This window comes from Giraffa tippelskirchi, chromosome 3 (genome assembly GCF_054371585.1).
Source record: "Giraffa tippelskirchi isolate mGirTip1 chromosome 3, T2T-mGirTip1v1.2.pri, whole genome shotgun sequence".
Taxonomy (NCBI): Eukaryota; Metazoa; Chordata; class Mammalia; order Artiodactyla; family Giraffidae; genus Giraffa; species Giraffa tippelskirchi.
Window position 1 is genome coordinate 143138381 of NC_137277.1, and position 19335 is coordinate 143157715.

The following is a 19335-nucleotide window of genomic DNA, read 5'->3' on the forward strand; positions in this document are numbered from 1 at the left end:
TAATAGTAAATTCATATATCTTCTAGAATAATTAAAATTAAGCATTACTCAAAATATTAACTAAAAATTAATACAAAAAAACCCCAAAAAGAGTCAAAATAAGTCAATTAATATCTTGTCTTTATAGGGCTTCCCAGGTAGCACTAGATGGTAAAGAACCCTCCTGCCAATGCAGGAGACAAAAGAGACGGGAGTTAGATCCCTGGGTCTGGAAGATCCCCTGGAGTAGGAAAGGCAACTCACTCCAGTATTCTTGCCTGGAGAATCCCATGGACAGAGGAGCCTGGCGGGCTACTGTCCATAGGGTCACAAAGAGTCAGAAACTACTGAAGCAACTTAGCACAGCATACTTCATAGTGTAGTTTTATTGAGGGCATACAAGAGAATTATATTATGTAATTCCTCTTAATCCCTCTAAGTTTAGGAAGTTTCTTTGTCCTACTATCACTATTTTTGAAAGCATAAAAATGTATATAATAACAAGATTGAGGCTCCAGTATCCTTGGCTTTTTGGTGGATGGTCTTAATTTTTTAGAATGATTGTATTTTGGCAATAATCACTATTAAAGAAATGCTGAAAAACCTTAGGGTAATAAAAACTTACCTCTTGTCCTTTTGCAATAGCTGTTTGTACTTCTAATGTCCAAAAGGTTTGGGATACACAGAGAACTGTTTGTCCAGGCCACTCTCTTACCCAGTTAATTCGTTCATTTTGTGTATAGGCAAGAATTGCATCTTTAATTACCTAATTGAAAAAGAAAATGCTGAAAGGTAAACAGTTTCACACTTTACTTGAACAAGCTAAACAATGAAGAGCTAACTCCTAAACGGATTAACTTGTACTGCTCTACTTCTTACATTTTAGCCAATTATGAATATTCAAATCATGTGAGTAGACTATTTAAAGTTTTTTCATATACCTGTGAGCAAAAAAATATATTATATTATATAGCATTTTATTTTGCTGATATATAATCTGTTTGTGTGAACCACATTATATGAAATATTTCTTTGACCAGCCAAAGATGTCCTAGATACTTTTGGACTGAACAAACAAAAGCAATTTTATTACAAAACGTAAGTTCAAGTAATTCCAAAATGAGATCCTTCAAATTCAGATAATTACTTACTTTGAACTTAATCAGCCACGTGCACATTAGGCAAACTACATAATTTCTCTAAAGTTTTTCCTATGTTTCCAGATCTTGCTCCCTCTCAATCCTGGAGTTTGATGCCAAAGGCTATGCTGACAGGGTGGATATAGAATTCATTCACAGAGAGTTGAGAGTTGTAAATTCAGGAAGTGTAAGTCATGTGCTTTGCTACATATGTTTTCAGTGGATCCATAGATCCAGTTTTTCAATCAGTCTAATTTATTATATCAACCAAAAATAGTAATGTCTATGAGGTGATAGCCATGTTAATGTTTGAATTTCTCAAAAGGCTGTTAAAATTACATTTTTATGAGAAATATATAAGGATAGGTGAACCTTTCTGGACTTCTATAGTTTAGCCAGGATATTTACAGAGCGGAATTGAAATGAAGGACAATGCTGACTATTGACAATAAAGAAAATGTATGAACAAAAGGCCAGAAGTAGCTGCAGAAAAGGCAGGTGAAAAGGGAGAGATGGGAGAAACACTGGAAAGACTAGAAGGAACAGTAGAGAAATGCCAAGGATGGACTATATATGTGTTCTAGAAGGATTCTGTGGAGAGAACGAGAGAGAAGCATATAATCTAATTCACAGACTTCTATATAGTTGGACGAGGACAAACATGATTACAGAAAGTTCTGTGATATCATACATAAAATACATTACTAAACTATGTCTACCATATATGAAAAATTACATATACTTTGGTGGTAGCAATCTACATTAAATCCATGATAACACAATAAGATAAGGGGCAAAGGTACCAAGAACATGATTTTTTATCATTTACAAGTGACACAAAATTCACTTATTTTAGGCACGCAGTAGCCTTTCAAGCATGCAAATAACATATAGCACAACACAGTAACACATGTCTCCTATCTGTAGTATTTTATATTGCATTTACTTGCATTTTTCCACCAACACTAACTTACACATGAACATTTGGAAAAGATATTTCCTACACCATTCCTTGCTGCCTCAACTTAATGGTCTGAAATGGTAACCAAAATATTTTATCTGAATACACTCGCAAAATTAAAAGAATAGTTGATATAGTATTAGATATGTCTAAAATAATGAGTTATCACTGCACGCATCAATTAACAAAACATATAATCAATTCAAGTAGTGGTCAAAGTAGAATTCATTTAATTGTTAATAGCTACATAAATGAAAACATTGTTTGTCAATACTTATCAAGACCTATGGAAGCTCATTCTCTTTTGTCCAATGATCCTATATATATATATAACGTATCATGAGAAAATAAGTAATTCAAAGAAGCCATCTCTATTATAAGGATGTTCATTACAATTTAGTCCATAATAGGGAGAAATAGAAACTGTCCAAAAGATTTTACATCTATTGAAAAAATATAATTCAAGTAGATACTAAAATTACATTTGAGAGAAAGGAGCATTAAGGTACATGATGTTCATTAAATACCTGGATTCTAATGAATTTTTCAATAATGTATGACAGAATTTGAAAACTTAGTGAAAACTTAGTGAAAACTGTGTTGACTAGGACCTGATGCCATGTTTCCTTCTAGTTCTTGCTCTCAAGCATCCCTGATGAATCCTGATTTTTATTCCTGGTAAGGAACTTGCATGATAAGTTCACACTATGGTAAAAAATGAATTTAACCGCTCAACTAATATCTATTTGCTTCCATGACTTAAAATTCTCTAGTAACAGAAAGAAAAAAAAACATTACAAATGATTGAGATGATAATGTGTTAATGTGAGATGTGAAGTAACTGTTAATGATTTTCTAACATTTTGGTACATATGCTACATATGCACAGAACAAAAGAAAGCACCATAGAAACTGATGTGAAACTGTAGAGAGGTGCTTCCTAGACAAGATTAAAGATAGACCATGTAGATGAAAGTGTATCTAATATTGAAAGCACAAGAAATGAGACAGACTCAAGACTAAAACCCAAGTTTTTTATAATATGCCTTGCTTTTCAAGTGAGTCATTACAAAAATAGTACTACAGACCATATCTTTGCCTTCAATCTATTATAATTGAATTGATAATTTATGACTCAGTTTGTCTAAATAACAGTACATTTATCAGTAACACATTAACATTCTCTCATCTTTACCAGAAATAATAATAAATATAGCCAGCTACCTTGTGGATGGATTTAATCATAACTCTCTCTAACTCAACCAACCACTTCTCCACTTGTCCTCTGGCTTTAGCTGTTGAAATGGTGTCCACGAGTTCCACCACCTCTCCCTCACTACTCTTCATGTGAGTAATGTCCAAATTTTCTGTAAATTCCACCTTTGCAATTCCTTCAAAACATTTCTTTAAGTGAGGTTGCACCCTGTCAGGAAAAGAATGTTTAAAAGAATTAACCAAATAAAAGAATTCCCTAAATATCAGTGTTCTGTGTATTCCCAACTTTATTCAAAATTCATAAACGTGCATTATGTGTGAGGCCCCTGCCAGATGCTGCTGATGAAGTGTTGAAGGGAAAAAAAAAAAAAAAATCTTGCCTGCATGGATGTATGGAATATACATACATGAGTCAAGTAGGAAATCATCATTAATTGAATAATCACAAAAGACCTATAAAATTACAACTATTATAAGAGCTACATGAGGCTTTGTTTCCAGCATAATGAATTGAAAGACATTAAAAGTAATATAAGGACCAAACCAATCTTGGACAACAGATAAAACACTAATCTAAAGAATCTTCAAATGCACCAAAGTAGATATTTCAACTGGGATCTTCAGAGACTGCTTGCAAATTATAGAACAGGATTAGAACTTTAAATAAATCAAATACTTGGAAGGTGCCCAACTTTGGTCTCACACTGTGATATAGATGGAACTGACTCAATTCCTCATTTTTGGCATGTTCTGGATTACTTACCTCCCACTCTGAAAGCACAAGACACAAAACTAAGGATTGTAACAAATATCTAATCACTGATATATACTAGATACCCTTCTAAGGAATCTGAATCAGCTGTAGGGGGAAAAAGGTAAAAAACCTCAGTCATTATGGAGCTTATGTTCTGCTGGAAGAAATCAAACAGTAAGCAAATAAGCACATTATAGAGTAAGTCAGATGACAAAAAAAAAAAGCGTGCTGAAAAAAAAAAACACAAGGCAGAGAAGACAATCAGGAAAGGTGAGTAGGGGGTGCTGGAAGGGGTTGCAATCCAGTAAACAGGGAAGGCCTTCCTGAGTGGCAGGTGTCTGAGTAGGTTTTGCAGAGTACATTGTGTGAAATGCCAGACTAGATGAAACACAGGCTGAAATCAAGAATGCTGGGAGAAATATCAATAACCTCAGATACGCAGATGATATCATTCTAAAGGCAGAAAGTGAAGAGGAACTAAAGAGCCTCTTGATGAAGGTGAAAGGAGAGAGTGAAAAAGCTAGCTTAAAAGTCAACAGTCAAAAAACTAAGATCATGGCATCCAGTCCCATCACTTCATGGCAAATAGATGGGGAGGATAATGGAAACAGGGGCAGATTTTATTTTCTTGGTTTCCAAAATAACAGCGGATGATGACTGAGTCATGAAAGTAAAAGATGCTTGCTCCTTGGAAGAAAAGCCATGACAAACCAAGACAGTGTATTAAAAAGCAGAGACATCATTTTGCTGACAAAGGTCTGTAGATTCAAAGCTATGGTTTTTCCAGTAGTCATGTACGGATGTGAGAGTTGGACCAGACCATAAAGAAGGCTGAACACTGAAGAATTGATGCTTTCAAACTGTGGTACTGGAGAAGACTCTTGAGAGTCCCTTGGACAGCAAGGAGATCCAACCAGTCAAGCCTAAAGGAAATCGATCCAGAATATTCATTGAAAGGACTATGGCTGAAGCTGAAGCTCCAAAACTTTGGTCACCTGAGGCAAAGAGCCAACTCATTGGAAAAGACCCTGATGCTGGGAAAGATTGAAGGTAGGAGGAGAAGAGGATGATAGAGGATGAGATGGTTGGATGGCATCACCGACTCAATGGACATGAGTTTGAGCAAGCTCCGGAAGATAGTGAAGGACAGGGAGGCCTGGCATGCTGCAGTCCATGGGGTCACAAAGAGTTGGACATGACTTAGCGACTGAACAACAGCAACAGAAGTCTTGTGACTATTTGGGTGAGGAGGATCCTAGGCCAAGAGAACAATATGCTGAGGGAGGAGGCTGACTCTTTTATGGGAGAATTGCAAGGACTATAGCAGAATAAACAAGAAGAAAACTAGTGGGGGATGAATAGGAAGGATCAGGGTGTAGTACCTGGTGAGTGAACTGCAAGGCACTGAGAGGGCACTGACTTTTATTCTGCATGGGATGCAGAATAGTGATGTGTTCTGAAAAATCTGTAAGACAATATGTGATAAAAAGAGAAACCCATCCCATGTTTAGAAAAATATCATTCAATGGTATTTATGTTTTAATAATCAAATAAGTTGATTACAGGAATGATTTATAATAGTCTTAAGTTATTATATAAACATAATCATATATAACTGGAGAAGGAAATGGCAACCCACTCCAGTATTCTTGCCTGGAGAATCCCATGGACAGAGGAGCTTGGAGGCTTACAGTCCATGGGGTTGCAAAGAGTCGGACACGACTGAGCAACTAACACAACAACAACAATCACATATAAGTTCTGCATTATTCTGAAAACCAAATTTAAGCAGATCAACTTAGCCACGTATGATGTATGCATTGTGATATATATAGTATTATTGATATACCTTACTTACCTAGTGGGATCTTTAGTCTCAGATAGGATCTCAAGAAGTTCATCATTAGACAAGAAAAAGAATCTGGGGAAGAAGAGACGTTTCTTTTCCAAATATTCATTAAGTCCTTTAAGAATGAGTTCTAAAAGCTCATTAGATTTTTTCAGCCTCTCCAGCATCTTCTCAATAGTTACAACTGACAGAACATGTTTATCCTAAAAATAAAAGAAAATTAATAACTCAAAAATACTAGATACTGACTTCATATTATATTTGAGATTGCATGGTTTTAATATAACAAAGGTTATACAAATTTTAAAGTGAATCCTTTTTTTTTAAAGTGTTCTTGCATGGTCTAGACCTAACCAGCCTCTTTAATTACATAAAAGTCACGTTAACTGGATCCTCAGTGATGTTGGCCACAATTTCTCATTCTGAGTTGGAACTATGAGAGACAGACAATGAGAGAGAAGAGTAGGGGAAGAAAATATTATCTGAACTCGCAAGAAGGACAGGAGGAAACAAATTAGTATGAGATATGTTTACCTTTTGTTCTTTAAGGGAAAGTACTCTAAAAATATGTCATTATTATTATTTTGAATATTGTTACCAACAATAAAATAATACCTACCCTGTTTTATAAGTGTAGTAAAAATAAGCATTTGGGAGTGGGGAAGAAGGAGCTTTCAATAAAGATCTTACATTGCAAAGAACTACTTTGGCCCTGCATTATAACACTTTGCTTGCTGAAAAACAAGTTCAAGGTACATTCTTCCTGAACTCTCTGGAGATTAAAATTATTCTACTTTCAAGGCATGGATTTCTGAACATTCTATCACTTTAAAGTGTCACTGTTTGCTTTAAAGTGACTCAAACACAGTCAAATATTTTATAAACCTTTCTTTAAAGCTGTGGGATTCAAAACAAGAATTATAACCAAAAGTTGGTCTTAAGAACTGATATTTTAAGAAAGTAGTTTATTTATTTCTTAAAATACCCACAACCAGTAACCACCAGTCTTATAGAAAATCTTTAGAAATACATATTAAAGCACAGTCTAGATAGAGTTAAAATAAAATTCTTTTTTCTTTTTCCTTAACACACAATTTATATCATCCAGGTCTAGTCCTGGTTTTATAATCCCAAACTCAGTGTCCACCATTGATACCAATGACAAAATAAGAATTCTTTACTAAATAGGCTTGAAGGTGTGAGAATCAAAACGTATTACAGATTTTCATCACCAGACTAAATAAACCTCATGAGAATATACTGGTACATTTAGAAAATTTACATGAAATTAAATCAAGGGAATATTGTTAAAAGTTAAACAGACTTTCAAGATTAACTAACTAATTTTTGGTACTTAGCCAAAGTGAGTTTGGTATTCAATGAAAGATCAATCAAAAATTTCAACTGTAAATTGTTTCATACAGAAATTTTACTCCACTGCAGGAAAATGTTTTTGTTAATAGACTTTCAATGTGACTGGAAAGAAAGATAATTTTCTGCTTTGTTTTGAAATATAACAATATAATTGGAACACAGCAATTTAATCAAAGAACAAAATAATTATCATCAATACTTGTTTTTCCAGTAGAACAGGTTCATATGAAATATGCAACACATACTATTCACTTATCTTTAAAGTGGCATAATTTTCTAAAGGCATTTTATTATATTTCCTAAGAGTTTTATACTTCAAATAAACATTTTAAAATGTACACAAAAGTCAGCATGACAGAGACTCAGGTCATAATTTAATGTGCAGTTCATTTAAAAAAGTATGGAGTAGTACTCTAGTACTCCTAGATTAAAAAACTAAAATGATGTTCTTAGAGTGCCACCTTCTGGAGAAGTATGTTTTTCTTTGTTGGGAAAAAAAAGAGTTGCTAATAAATGCCAAAAATTCCTTTCACAAATTAACAGTGTTTTATTTTCAGCCAAAGAATACACCACAATTTGCTATTTTAGATCTGAGATTTGAAAGTTTAAAAATTCAGTTATTTAAAACAACAGTTCATATTTCTTTCCCTAAATATTTAATTACAAAAGAAATACTTCTGGAAACACTTAGCATTTGAGCAAGAAAAAAACTTTATTGAATTCCTGAGGTCAAACCTATTCATCTAGATCAGCGTAATGACTCTGAACCAAATATGCCAGTTCTGAATGAATACATGTGACAATCTATGTACCTTAGTATATTGTCTTAAGAAAAAAATATAGACAAGTAATCTTTGTCCTGACTAGGGACTCTCTTTCCATGAGAAGGTAAACAGAATAGAAACTGCATCAGATGAAGGAAAGCACAGCCTTGTTCCTAACCCACATGCTTCTTATTACCTGTGTGACCTTGGATCATTTAACTGGAGCCTCTGTCTCTTTATCTTTAAAATGGGGATAAAAGCCATCTCTCAAAGTTGTAATGAGGATCAAATTAGACAAAATACTGGAAGCACCTACCTAGTATGGTGCCTAGAACACACATAAACCTGAAATTACCCTTTCCATTTCACCTTCTATAAATGTCTCTTGAAGAGAAGCAGACAAACAGACACTGCCTTGGGGGAATGGATGGAGTAAGTCACTTACATCACGCTATCGATTTAATGGAGCTAAAATGAACATTTTATAAACTGCCTTCCTTTTGGTAAGATATTTATCATAGTAAAATAAAACTGGCTTTAAGTTCCACACTGGCATTGCCACAAAATTCTGGTACAGAGTAAGCATTCCATAAGTATCTGTTGACTGAGTGAATGAAGATGAGTTCAGCTCACAAAAACACAAAGAAACCCAAGGAAGATTTTTTGTACTAACAAAAGAAAGTTTTGAAGTTTTCCTATTGTACCAACTCATTAGCTAATGCTCTCAAGATAGAACAGTAAGATATTAAAACAGGAAGCTACCAGAAATTTGAAACTAAGTGCAATTCCTTTGACACTTTAATTACTTTTTATCTTCTGGAGAGGAAAAGAAATTATTAACTACCATATTTTTTGGTTAAAGGATAATCTTACAAATTGTAGGTGTCTTCTTTTGCTTCCCAAGTATCACTACTCTCATCAGCTCAAATGACAAGCTACTGGCTAATTTACATTTCTAAACCAAATGCTGGTGATATCAGGGCCTGAAACTTTAATTGGGGGTGTACAGAGGGCATTATAATTACTGCTGCCATGAGAAGCTGCACAGAAAGTACACTTAATGGAATTAAGCTCAAGCCAGTTCACTAAACTTCCAGAAGCATAAACTTCCTAATCAGAAACCCCTAGACTACAGAAAACTGGTCAGATCTCACTAAACCTGTTAAGTATTAGAAAGGAAACGTGGATTCACCAAGTATACCTTTATGCTCCCTTACAACTTTCAGATCCTTCGACCTCACCAAAAATAGAAATCCTTTCAAGATGCAGGATGTTTCTAGGAATACTCCAGCTCTTAGGACTCAGGAGTTACTTAACACGGAAATTTTAGAGGTTTTTCAGAATGAACTCAGTATTCTTAGAACTAGCAATAATTCAAGGATCAATCTCAATTTAATTATTCATTCACTCTGGACAAATATTTTTGGAGAGCCTGCTACATGTCCGACACTGTTTTCAGTGCTTGGGCCACAACTGTGAACAAAGCAAAGACCCCAGCCTCCAAGAGGAGACAGGTGATAAATAACAAAATAATTCATATATCATATAGTAAGTTAGAAGGTGATGAATGCTGCAAACAAGAAAAGGGGGCATCAGGATGGCCAGAAAAGGCAGAGGCAGGTTTCAATTTAAACACATTGCTGTGTGAGCCTCTTTATAAAGGGAATAGTTGAGAAAAGACTCCAGGAAGCAAAGACACTGATGAGCTCTGCAGATATTTGGAAGAACAGGGTCCAGTAGGTGCAAAGGTTCTAGGGCGGAGTGTGTTTGGCATGTGTGATTCAAAAAAGGAAGCTAGCGTGGCTGGAATAGAGTAAGTAAGGTGGAAAGTTGTAAGGACAGAGAGGCAAAGGGTAAAGTGAGTAAATCAAGAAATTCCTGCTCAATGAAACTACTGCAATGTCCCATACAGAAGCATTTCTCCCCTGGATACTAAGATATTTCAACTAGCAAGACCAAAAGTTGTGAGGCAGAACTGTTGTGAGTCGTTTATTGGGTGAACTAGTATGGAAAGTCAACATTCTCACTCCTTAATTCCCAGACCCATGAACTGTGCCTCTGGGAGAAACTATTTGAAGCTGGTTGAGAATATGGGCTATGTATCCTCTAGAACTGCATGCCAAACTCACAAACTATTTTCTTCCTGCTCATATAGCAACTGAGCCTTCAACATGAGACATTTCACTTTTTATAAGGTCAATGTTCACATTAGGATCTGTAAATCTTAAAGAGTATCAGTCAATTGCCTCATTTCCTTTGTAATGTGAATTCCATAGTAGAAGCAGTGTTGTATGGAAACTGTGACAATAAGTCGTTCAGTAAGTCAATGAATGACTGTGTTGGCAGAAACTTGGAAAAGAAAGGAAAGCCCTCTGGTGCAGACAAATCACTGATCTCTTCTATTCTGAAACAGGTGCACTGTATTTAATCCCTTCTAAATGGCTGCCTGGTCCCTTCAGGTGTGATCCTGCATCAGAAGCATTTTATTCATTTCTGATGCTGGCAGCATGGACGCTCTGCAGTGTTGGGTAAGGGACAGTCCATGATGACAAATCCTTCCATAATTCCCATCTCTGCCATTATGACTTCTTTGTTTGTAGCCTGGTGCCATTATGACTTCTTTGTTTGTAGCCTGGGTGACCACATATTCCCAGTTTGATGAGGAGAGTTCTCTGGCTTATGCTTACTTTCCTGGCTTATTTATTAATTGCTATAACTTTCAGAAGTTTTGCATTTTGGGCAATATATTATGTGATTTTTCCATTTCACAACTCACTCTGCATACAATGGCATATACTGGTTGACATTCACAAATAGATCAACTGGTCAACTATATTAAGTGCCTCCTTTTGCAGCACTACCTTTTATTAAACATTTACATGGAGCACAAATATACTTATATTCTAGTCTATTCTGTAATTCCTGATAGATCTCCTTATTACCAATCTTTCAATCTTGTTTCTTCTAAGTCCTTGATTATATAGCCAAACTGCTTACTATTGACTATGATCAATGTAGATCCACACTTCTGGCCATCTCTATAGGCAAGGTCAAAAAAAAAAACTAATATTAATTGAAGTTGTACCCTCTAGAAGGATTCCCTTCCTACTACGCTTTGATTCAATCCCCTAAGGTGGGAGGGAGGTTGTAATTTCTGCTTCTGAACAATGCAAGCATATTTTGCAGAAATCTATAAACCAGTCTTTGTTTAAATCATACTAAGGCAGGTTTTGGCAGAAATAAGTAAGTAAACAGAATGACTCACATCTCTGTGACTAGCTCATTGAAACACAAATGTCTGGTAAGTGCAGTCACATCAATCCATCAGACCGCATCTAACTTTGGTTCTCCCCAGACAAGCACTATTACAATACAATACCTCCCACATTCCTTAGAATTCTGGAAAGGCTTCTGGCAAGGGAGGCTCTCAGTGTGAGAGTCAGGGCAACCAAAGTTCATCAAATTCCCTCAAATATCCCCAATTCTCAGTTCTCACCATCCCACTCTTTCTCAATAAGGAAGTTATCATTCACAGAACATATCTAGCAAGACTGTGAATTAAATTACATTGTAATTTGGCAACCTGCTGGATCAGACTGTCATTTTTGGCTATGTCAGAATTGTAGCTATGAGAATTAAGAAGCTCTCTGAGGGCAATCACAGAAGCATCTTAATCTTCTGACCATGTCTTGAGCAGAGAATTTAAGCCTTTAATTAGACCATTTCTTTAGTTTTCCCAGTGTTTTAGAAAAAATTCAGCCCATCTCACATCCCTTGTATTTCAAATTTGTACCGTATTGACCTGTTCCAGCAGCCACTTGGTCCACCAAAGCCTATAAAACAGACTCTTCACTTCATGAGACCAGTAGCATAATTTGAGTAAGTGAATTTTGCACTGCTAATAGGTATCACCAGTGTTCCATTTTCAGATGGTAACTAGATTTTAACTACCCCAAAGCCCAAGTGGGTCAGGTAGACAATCCTAGATTCCAACTTTGAGGTTTTGATACCTGTATTCAGAATTCAGTGCAGGATCTTTCTAGGTAATTAAGCAAAAAAGAAATTTAACATAGGGAATTAAGTGATTACAAAATCACTAGAAGGTCTAGGGGAGTACACTCCAGTCTGGGTTTCCAGGAAAACTCCGAGAACCCTGTGGAACTGATCTTCCGGGAGGGTTGTTATCTCTGCCCCACTAAGAACAAAAGGACACCACCAGTGCAACGACTCCATTCAAAAACACACCATTGTGGCTGTGATTCTAGGATCAGAGAGTGGAGGGTCATGAAGCCACCATCATCATCATCTTTAAGTACCCATCAAATTGGTGACCAGACATTGAGGGAAAGAAAAAAAAAGTGACTTTTTTTGACAGCAGAAATAGCTAAAATGGCAAGAAGATGGCTGCTGTATGCCTTCCAAATCCCTGATGAGAGTACCTAACCATCAAAATTGAATTCATTTCCAGAAACTTAGCTGTTAAGGAGTCTGGGAGACATAATTTTTAGCTTTCCAGCTCCCTAGAAACTGGTGAGATACTCGGTGCCAAGTGATATTTATGATAGTAAAAGGAAACAGAAAAATAATGACTCTTATGCTTTTGGCCTGAAAAACAGGAAGAGTACTGTTCATATTTATTGAGATGGGGTTAGACTATAAAAAGAAAAAGTTTGGGGAGAAATTCAAGTGTGTCTTTTCCTGCCTTATATGAAAGGGGCCACAAAAAGTCAGACACAATGGAGCAACTGAACTGAACTCAGGAAATACAAAAGATTCATGTGGATCAAAAGTCAAATTTGGATAAATGCAAAAGATCATCTACTTCTTTCAACTCCAAATGATAGGCAATTCATCGTTCCCATAGTAGTTCCCACATTCTCTCTTCTCAGAGAGTCCCTAGAAAAGTTTTCAAGTGCATGTAAAGACAGAAGGCTGATGTCTTCGTCCTGAAGTCTATGCCATTACCAGTCTGCTGACCTGCTGCAGTGTTATCAGAACAAAAGAAGGCTCGGGAGAAGGTGGTGTGGTGGGGTGACCAGAGTGGCAAGGGCCATGTGCTCAAGGTTACTAAGAGGCAGAGAAGATGGATCCCAGGTGCTGCACACCCCAGGTGAAATTAAGGGCTACAGATCTGTGAAATACTGCTGTAGCATGGGGCGAAATACACATATGAGAAGAACATGGCAAAAGCCATCATCGGTCCATTAGTGTGAAGATGAAGCCAAGGATGACAAAACCTAGGGGAGATGCTCATGGTAGAGTCTCTTGGCAACCAGAACTTGTCGGGGTCTTCACCTGTGCACAGCAAGTTAATCTGTGGACTTCACCTGTCCATAGTTGGTCAAAAAACTTACTAGTTGTGATGACCAAAAGTAAAGGCACAGTGCATGGGCATCAAAGACAAGAGGTCATCCAAATTCTGACCACCAACAAAAAGAGCAGACAGCTCTAAATATAACATGTGACTGAGGTTCTCAAATAGGTATAGCTCAGTCTTCATACGCAAAATTATCCTAACCAAAAGGGGCTGGAAAATTCTGGAATTACACTGAACTTTCAGTAGGAGAGCCTTTCCCAGTGAGAAACAGCCTTTGGCTAAGCGTATTTGGGAGAAGATACCAAAACATAAAATTATTTCATGTTTATGCCTTAAGGAATCAAAACAACCTCAATCAAGCCATTTATATTAACAATATCATTTACATTCTGTTTTTAACCTCTGAGTCTTTTCTCTTAGCATAGTTCTAAAAGAACATTTAGAAACCCCTAAGGCTGAAAGTGACAACTTTTTGTACCAAGCACTTAATCCAGTGACCTCTCTTGTACAGATCATCCTCATTAGCCTTCCTGAGAGAATATGGACTTAGGTTTATTTTTAAGGCTTTGGAGAGTATAAACAAAAGCTGTCCTGATGCTAACATACTGAAAAAAAGAAAATGTAAAGCCAGTTGAGGAAGATAATCAAATCTTATAGCAAAAACAAATGAAGTGTCATCCAAAGAAAACTGCTTATTTGGGAATGAGAGTAAGTAATGCTTTTTTGTTAATATGTTTTTATTTCAGCAGTTTTATAAAATTAAAAGTCTGTCTCCATTATTACTAGTCTCAGTATAGCTGCTCTTTCAAGGCATTGAATTATTAAATTTTCTTAACAATATGAATTTTGAAGAGCATTTTGATGAAATGCCTGATTCGGATTCCCTGGTGGCTCAGCCAGTAAAGCGTCTGCCTGCAATGCGGGAGACCTGGGTTCGATCCCTGGGTCAGGAAGATCCCCTGGAGAAGGAAATGGCAACCCACTCCAGTACTCTTGCCTGGAAAATACCATGGACAGAGGAGCCTGGGCGGCTACAGTCCATGGGGTTGCAAAGAGTCTGACACGACTTCTCCTGATCAAATGCCAAAAAAAAAATTTTTTTTTAACTTTTAATATTATATTAACTAGGAGAATACAAGCATCTGCTTTATTCTTTTGGGGGGCAACAAAAGTGGGGGGCAACATCATCCTCTTCCAAACAAAAACATATACATGTTACAAGGATTTTTCCATGTTGTAAGGAAACAATATATAAAAGGAGAAGCTAAATTTACAAAGCAAATTAATTAGAAATGAATAAAAAAAAGAGAAAAATGTGATTCATCAGTAGGTTCTTTAAATATGGAATCCCAATGTGATTAATTCTACAAAAGTTTGGTTTATACAATGTTTTGTTTCAAGTATTATTACATAAAGTGAAGTAAACTTATTAAATAAACAGACCCATGTCCATCTTATGGGATATTTTCCTATCAAATCATATAGTTGTCACTGATACAATATTATCAACATTTAGGATTATAGTCATAATTTTCAAAGTTTAAATAATAAAAATAAACACATTTCCATTTTAGGGTAGAAAAAAATTTAAGATAATCCTCTCCCTACTTATAATAAACTTGTATCAATATCTGATCAAAACACCAATAGAGAAGTTCACATTCATTTAATGATATAATAACTAATATTTATTCTATTTTAATCTTAACATCCACTAACAAACTATGCTTTGCAGGCATGTCTTTTGAACTGAACAAAAACCATACTTTCCTGAGTGTTCATGGTTTTTATTAAATTCCCTCAAAGTATATGTTCTCCACTGTATCTGTGCGATTGCATTTTGTTTGTATTTATTGGGCTCTTTAGAGAGAGAGAGAGAGAGAGAGATATCTTTGCAGCTCTTTCTTTTAGGTCCCTACAGAGAAGCTTCTTGATTGAGCGGCTGGCATGCTGCTTTTTTCTCACCACAGAGCACTTCAGAGGTGGTACAGCCATAACATGGGAGTCAGAGAACAGACAGGACATCACGTGATGGGTACGCGCTGCTATCTTTCCACCAGAGCATCCGGTAAGAACCACTGCTAGAACCACTGTCATTAAATAATGCAAGTTCAACCTGGACCTCAAGAAGTAATCAGGACAAAACACCTACTTTCCTTTTGATGTTTCTTGCTCCTGGGATTCTAAAATAATATCTCATATGGGATATTAGATATGTGGGGAAAAGACAATGGCTTACTTGGATTGTTTTGAAAACAATGTTACTTAAACAAAATAATCATGTTCTCAAAGATTTTTACCTACTTGTAGGACACTTTTCATTATATCTCTCCATGTTTTATCCACAGTGGTAAATCGCCTCCCTTCCTCAGGCATTTGAGACATAATGTCTGGAGAACTAAAAATGGGCTCCAAATACAGCCATGTGGCTTGGACCTTGAGCCATTCATCCAGAATCTCCTGAAGCAGCAGGAGCTTGCCCTCCCACTCCCTGAGAAGCAAAACACAGTGGTGCTTATCAATAGCAAATCAAGAAATGTTTCACATGATAAAACTCAAAACCAGACTGTTAACAGTACATGCAATGTTGTTATGCCAATTTCCATTCATCTACCTACAATCAAAGATAAATCACTAGATTGGTTCTATAAAATCTGTACCTAAATAATAGCATCAACATTTATGCTGATACAGATGCACCTATCTACAAACAGGTTGGTTTCTATATATGTCATCTCAATAAACCTTTCTGCAATCCAATTCCATGCCAAAGTGTATGAGTTGAGAATGAGATTTTGGAGATAGTAATGGTATTCTCAATCAAAGGCACTCTGAACTTCTTCTTAGTAAAAGTAATTACATCCAAGATTCATTTAACATTCTGTTTTTTCATTTTTTTAAAAATTTGGACCCATAAGGGCTATCTTCCCAAGAGAAAATATTCCAATTGATAAGATATAACAGGCATTTAAAGAAAAACCTACACAATCATAAGTATATTCTGCTCTGTTCAGTTGCTAAGTCATGTCTGACTCTTTCTGACCCCATATATTAGTGTGGCATTTTTGAATTAAAATGAATTATTGGTTCATTTATAAACACAGAGGAAAAAAATGACTAAATTTCCTTAAGAATAAATATTATAATTACAGCAAAAACTAACAATTTTACAATCACAGTTCTAAGGTCTTTGTGTGTATTTGCTCTATCCTCACAACAACCCTCAGAGTCAGCGTCCAGAATGTATATCTATTTACCAGTACGGATATTAAGGTACATAGAGGTGAGCATCAAGCTCACTTAACTAATGAACAAAAGAGCCAGATTGGAACCTAGACAGTTGTAATCATTATGCTATGAGATAACATAGCCATAAAGAAGAATGATTGGTTAAAGGTAACAAAACTTAGATATGGGATGGCTTTATGTGTGGATTAATATATTACTCATCATTTATAAGTAGTGATCTGTAATTTTAGATTGCAAACACCAAGAAATGTATATAGGAGTTCACAAAGTCACCAGGCATTTTTAAATGTCTTTTAAAAATGCCTTTCCTTTCCATGTTCATCAATAAATTTGTCTTTCACACAAGGCAATGAATGCCTCTGCTTCCTTCTGGTACTCTTCCCTCTCTCTCTATCTAATCCCTGCTAATGCAGAAATTTTCTCACTAGCTAATGAGCTCATGCATAATTCTTAAAAATAGAATCTAGATGTGCCACTTTCAGAGAAGTTCAAAAATTACTCTTGATGAGCACGTTGGAGCAAGTTGGGCAGGAGGCAGAGCAATCAGAGACTGAGCCAACACCAATAGCTGGGCAAGCTCAAGTTTAGGATAATGTATCCATAACCAGAGGCTGATATACCCAAGCAGATAGCTTTCCCTTGCCATGTAAGTTCACATTGAAGATGGCATTCTGATTTGGATTTACTCTTTTTTAAGGTAAAATATAAACTGCTTAATACAGATTACAAAAAAATTGACAGGATAAGGGTCATCTACAACAAACTAATTAGTCTATTTGGAAAAGTACATAATATCTTCAATTTATTGTTTATATGTTCTATAAACTATGTTTATAGGCACAAGATTATTTTTGAGCATCAAATATATGAGATCGGACTGTGGGCAATAAAAAAGAATATCTGGACACTGTCTACTACCTTTGTTCTGAATATAGTGATAGCAAAAGTATCAAGACTCTTCTAAAAGAAATAAAGGTTAATATTCCTTCCAATGTACTATTTAAAATATTAAGTATAAAGCGCAGACTCAATTTTCAAAAAGAACTGTATATTATATATGAGTGATAATTTTGACAATATACTATAAACACTGTCATAGAAATATCACGTTACCTCATTTGCTTTTCATAAGGCTTAATGAAGGGAGATCCTCGCATAGTTTGTGTCTTAATAATGTGGTCATCCAACAACATCTGAATTTCATCAACTGATGACAAAATAGATGTCCCAGTCTCTCTATAAGGAAGAATGACAAATTCCATTGCATCCCATTCATTAATCATCTTCTCCATGGCCTTTTCGAGAGAATATTCTTTGCTAGCTGCTTCACTAATACCCTCAAACCTATCTAAATATGACTCCAGATTCATATCTAAGAAAGAGAAGACAGTGGAATCATCTGCTGGCTGCAGCGGGTAACCAACGATGCTGGACATGGCCTCCCAGTGCCTGGGGCGCAAACCAGGATTACAAATCACTTGAATGAGAGGAATGTGCTGCTTGAAATCTTCCACCTTTGCTCTTACTTTTTTGGTCATTGCCAGTGCATTGGGAGAATCGTGAAAGGTTTTCTCCAGCTTATAGAGTCCTCTCCAGTAATTTCCAACGTCTGTTTCTAATTGGTCTGGATTCACCTTGTTATATGGTCCTTCTGTCCATGCTCTATATTTGGTGCTAAATTCTACAGCAGTTTCATAGAGACGGAGATAAGGGTTCAAACCATCTTGGATTTTTTTACGCTGAGGATATATTGATGGTAGCCAACCAAATGCCTCCTCTTCAGCATTAAACTGCTCAATCTGGAAGGACAAGTATTAAACACACTATTCTGAAAGGGAATGATATTCAAAATTAAGTTTTAAAAAAATAAAATAAAATAAAAATAAAAATAAAAATAAAAAATAAAAATATACCGAATGTGGCCCCCCCAAAATCTCTCATCAAATGCTGAAGGTAAACTTAAATTAGGCCATACCTGGAAAACAATAATCTCTTTTTCCTATGTATTTTGTTTGTTCATTTTTGCTGTTCCTATTTCTTTTTTATTACAGTTTTCAGAGAACAATGACTTCTTAAGTTAGTTAAAATAGTACATTTATATATATAAAGAAGTCTCTGACCATCCAGATATACTGAGTATATAGCTTCTTTTATTAATTAATAAGAACTTAAATACTTACAAACACACAGCATTGTGTTAGGTACTGTAGAAAATAGAAAAAAAAGTATATTGCAAAGTACCAATTCCCAGGAGTTAGTAATCCAGTTGAGGAGTTAAATACCAGTTACTTATTAAATAAGCAACAGAAGAAATGCCTTAGAACAGTAGCCATTTAATATAAATTGAATAGTATATTTTTTAAAATGCTATCACTCAAAGACAAGAGAGCCTTCTGAAATAGCACAATCATAGATGCTCCTGTAGAGAAGCTACAACTGGAGTTGGGTCTTAAAGGTAAATAGGATAAGAGATGCAAAGAAAGCATTAATTTCCTCTTAGTGAAGTAGTGAAGTTGTAAGGATGTCGGGGGTATACAGGAGTAATCTACTGAATTGAAAAGAGTGAGCTAGATATGCAAATTATGCAGGTTACATAAAATTTCAGTGACATCAATTTAAAAAAACTACAATTTCTCTTTTCTCAACATATATTTACACATCTGAGATTATTATAAACTCTATAATTACCTGAAATAAAATATCAAAATCTTGCAATATATTAGAAATGTTAGAG

General features: G+C 35.6%; 1 protein-coding gene across 1 annotated transcript in view; it reads right to left on the reverse strand.

Moving 5' to 3' along the window:
* DNAH7 (dynein axonemal heavy chain 7) overlaps positions 1 to 19335 on the reverse strand; it is a 244722-nt gene that overhangs the window by 157580 nt on the left and 67807 nt on the right. Inside the window, exons 18-22 of the mRNA XM_081581429.1 lie at positions 17715 to 18400; positions 15657 to 15843; positions 5907 to 6100; positions 3304 to 3502; positions 605 to 745 (exon numbers count right to left, since the gene is read on the reverse strand). Of these exons, the coding sequence (XP_081437555.1) occupies positions 605 to 745; positions 3304 to 3502; positions 5907 to 6100; positions 15657 to 15843; positions 17715 to 18400 (1407 nt within the window). The remainder of the gene's footprint in view (positions 1 to 604; positions 746 to 3303; positions 3503 to 5906; positions 6101 to 15656; positions 15844 to 17714; positions 18401 to 19335) is intronic.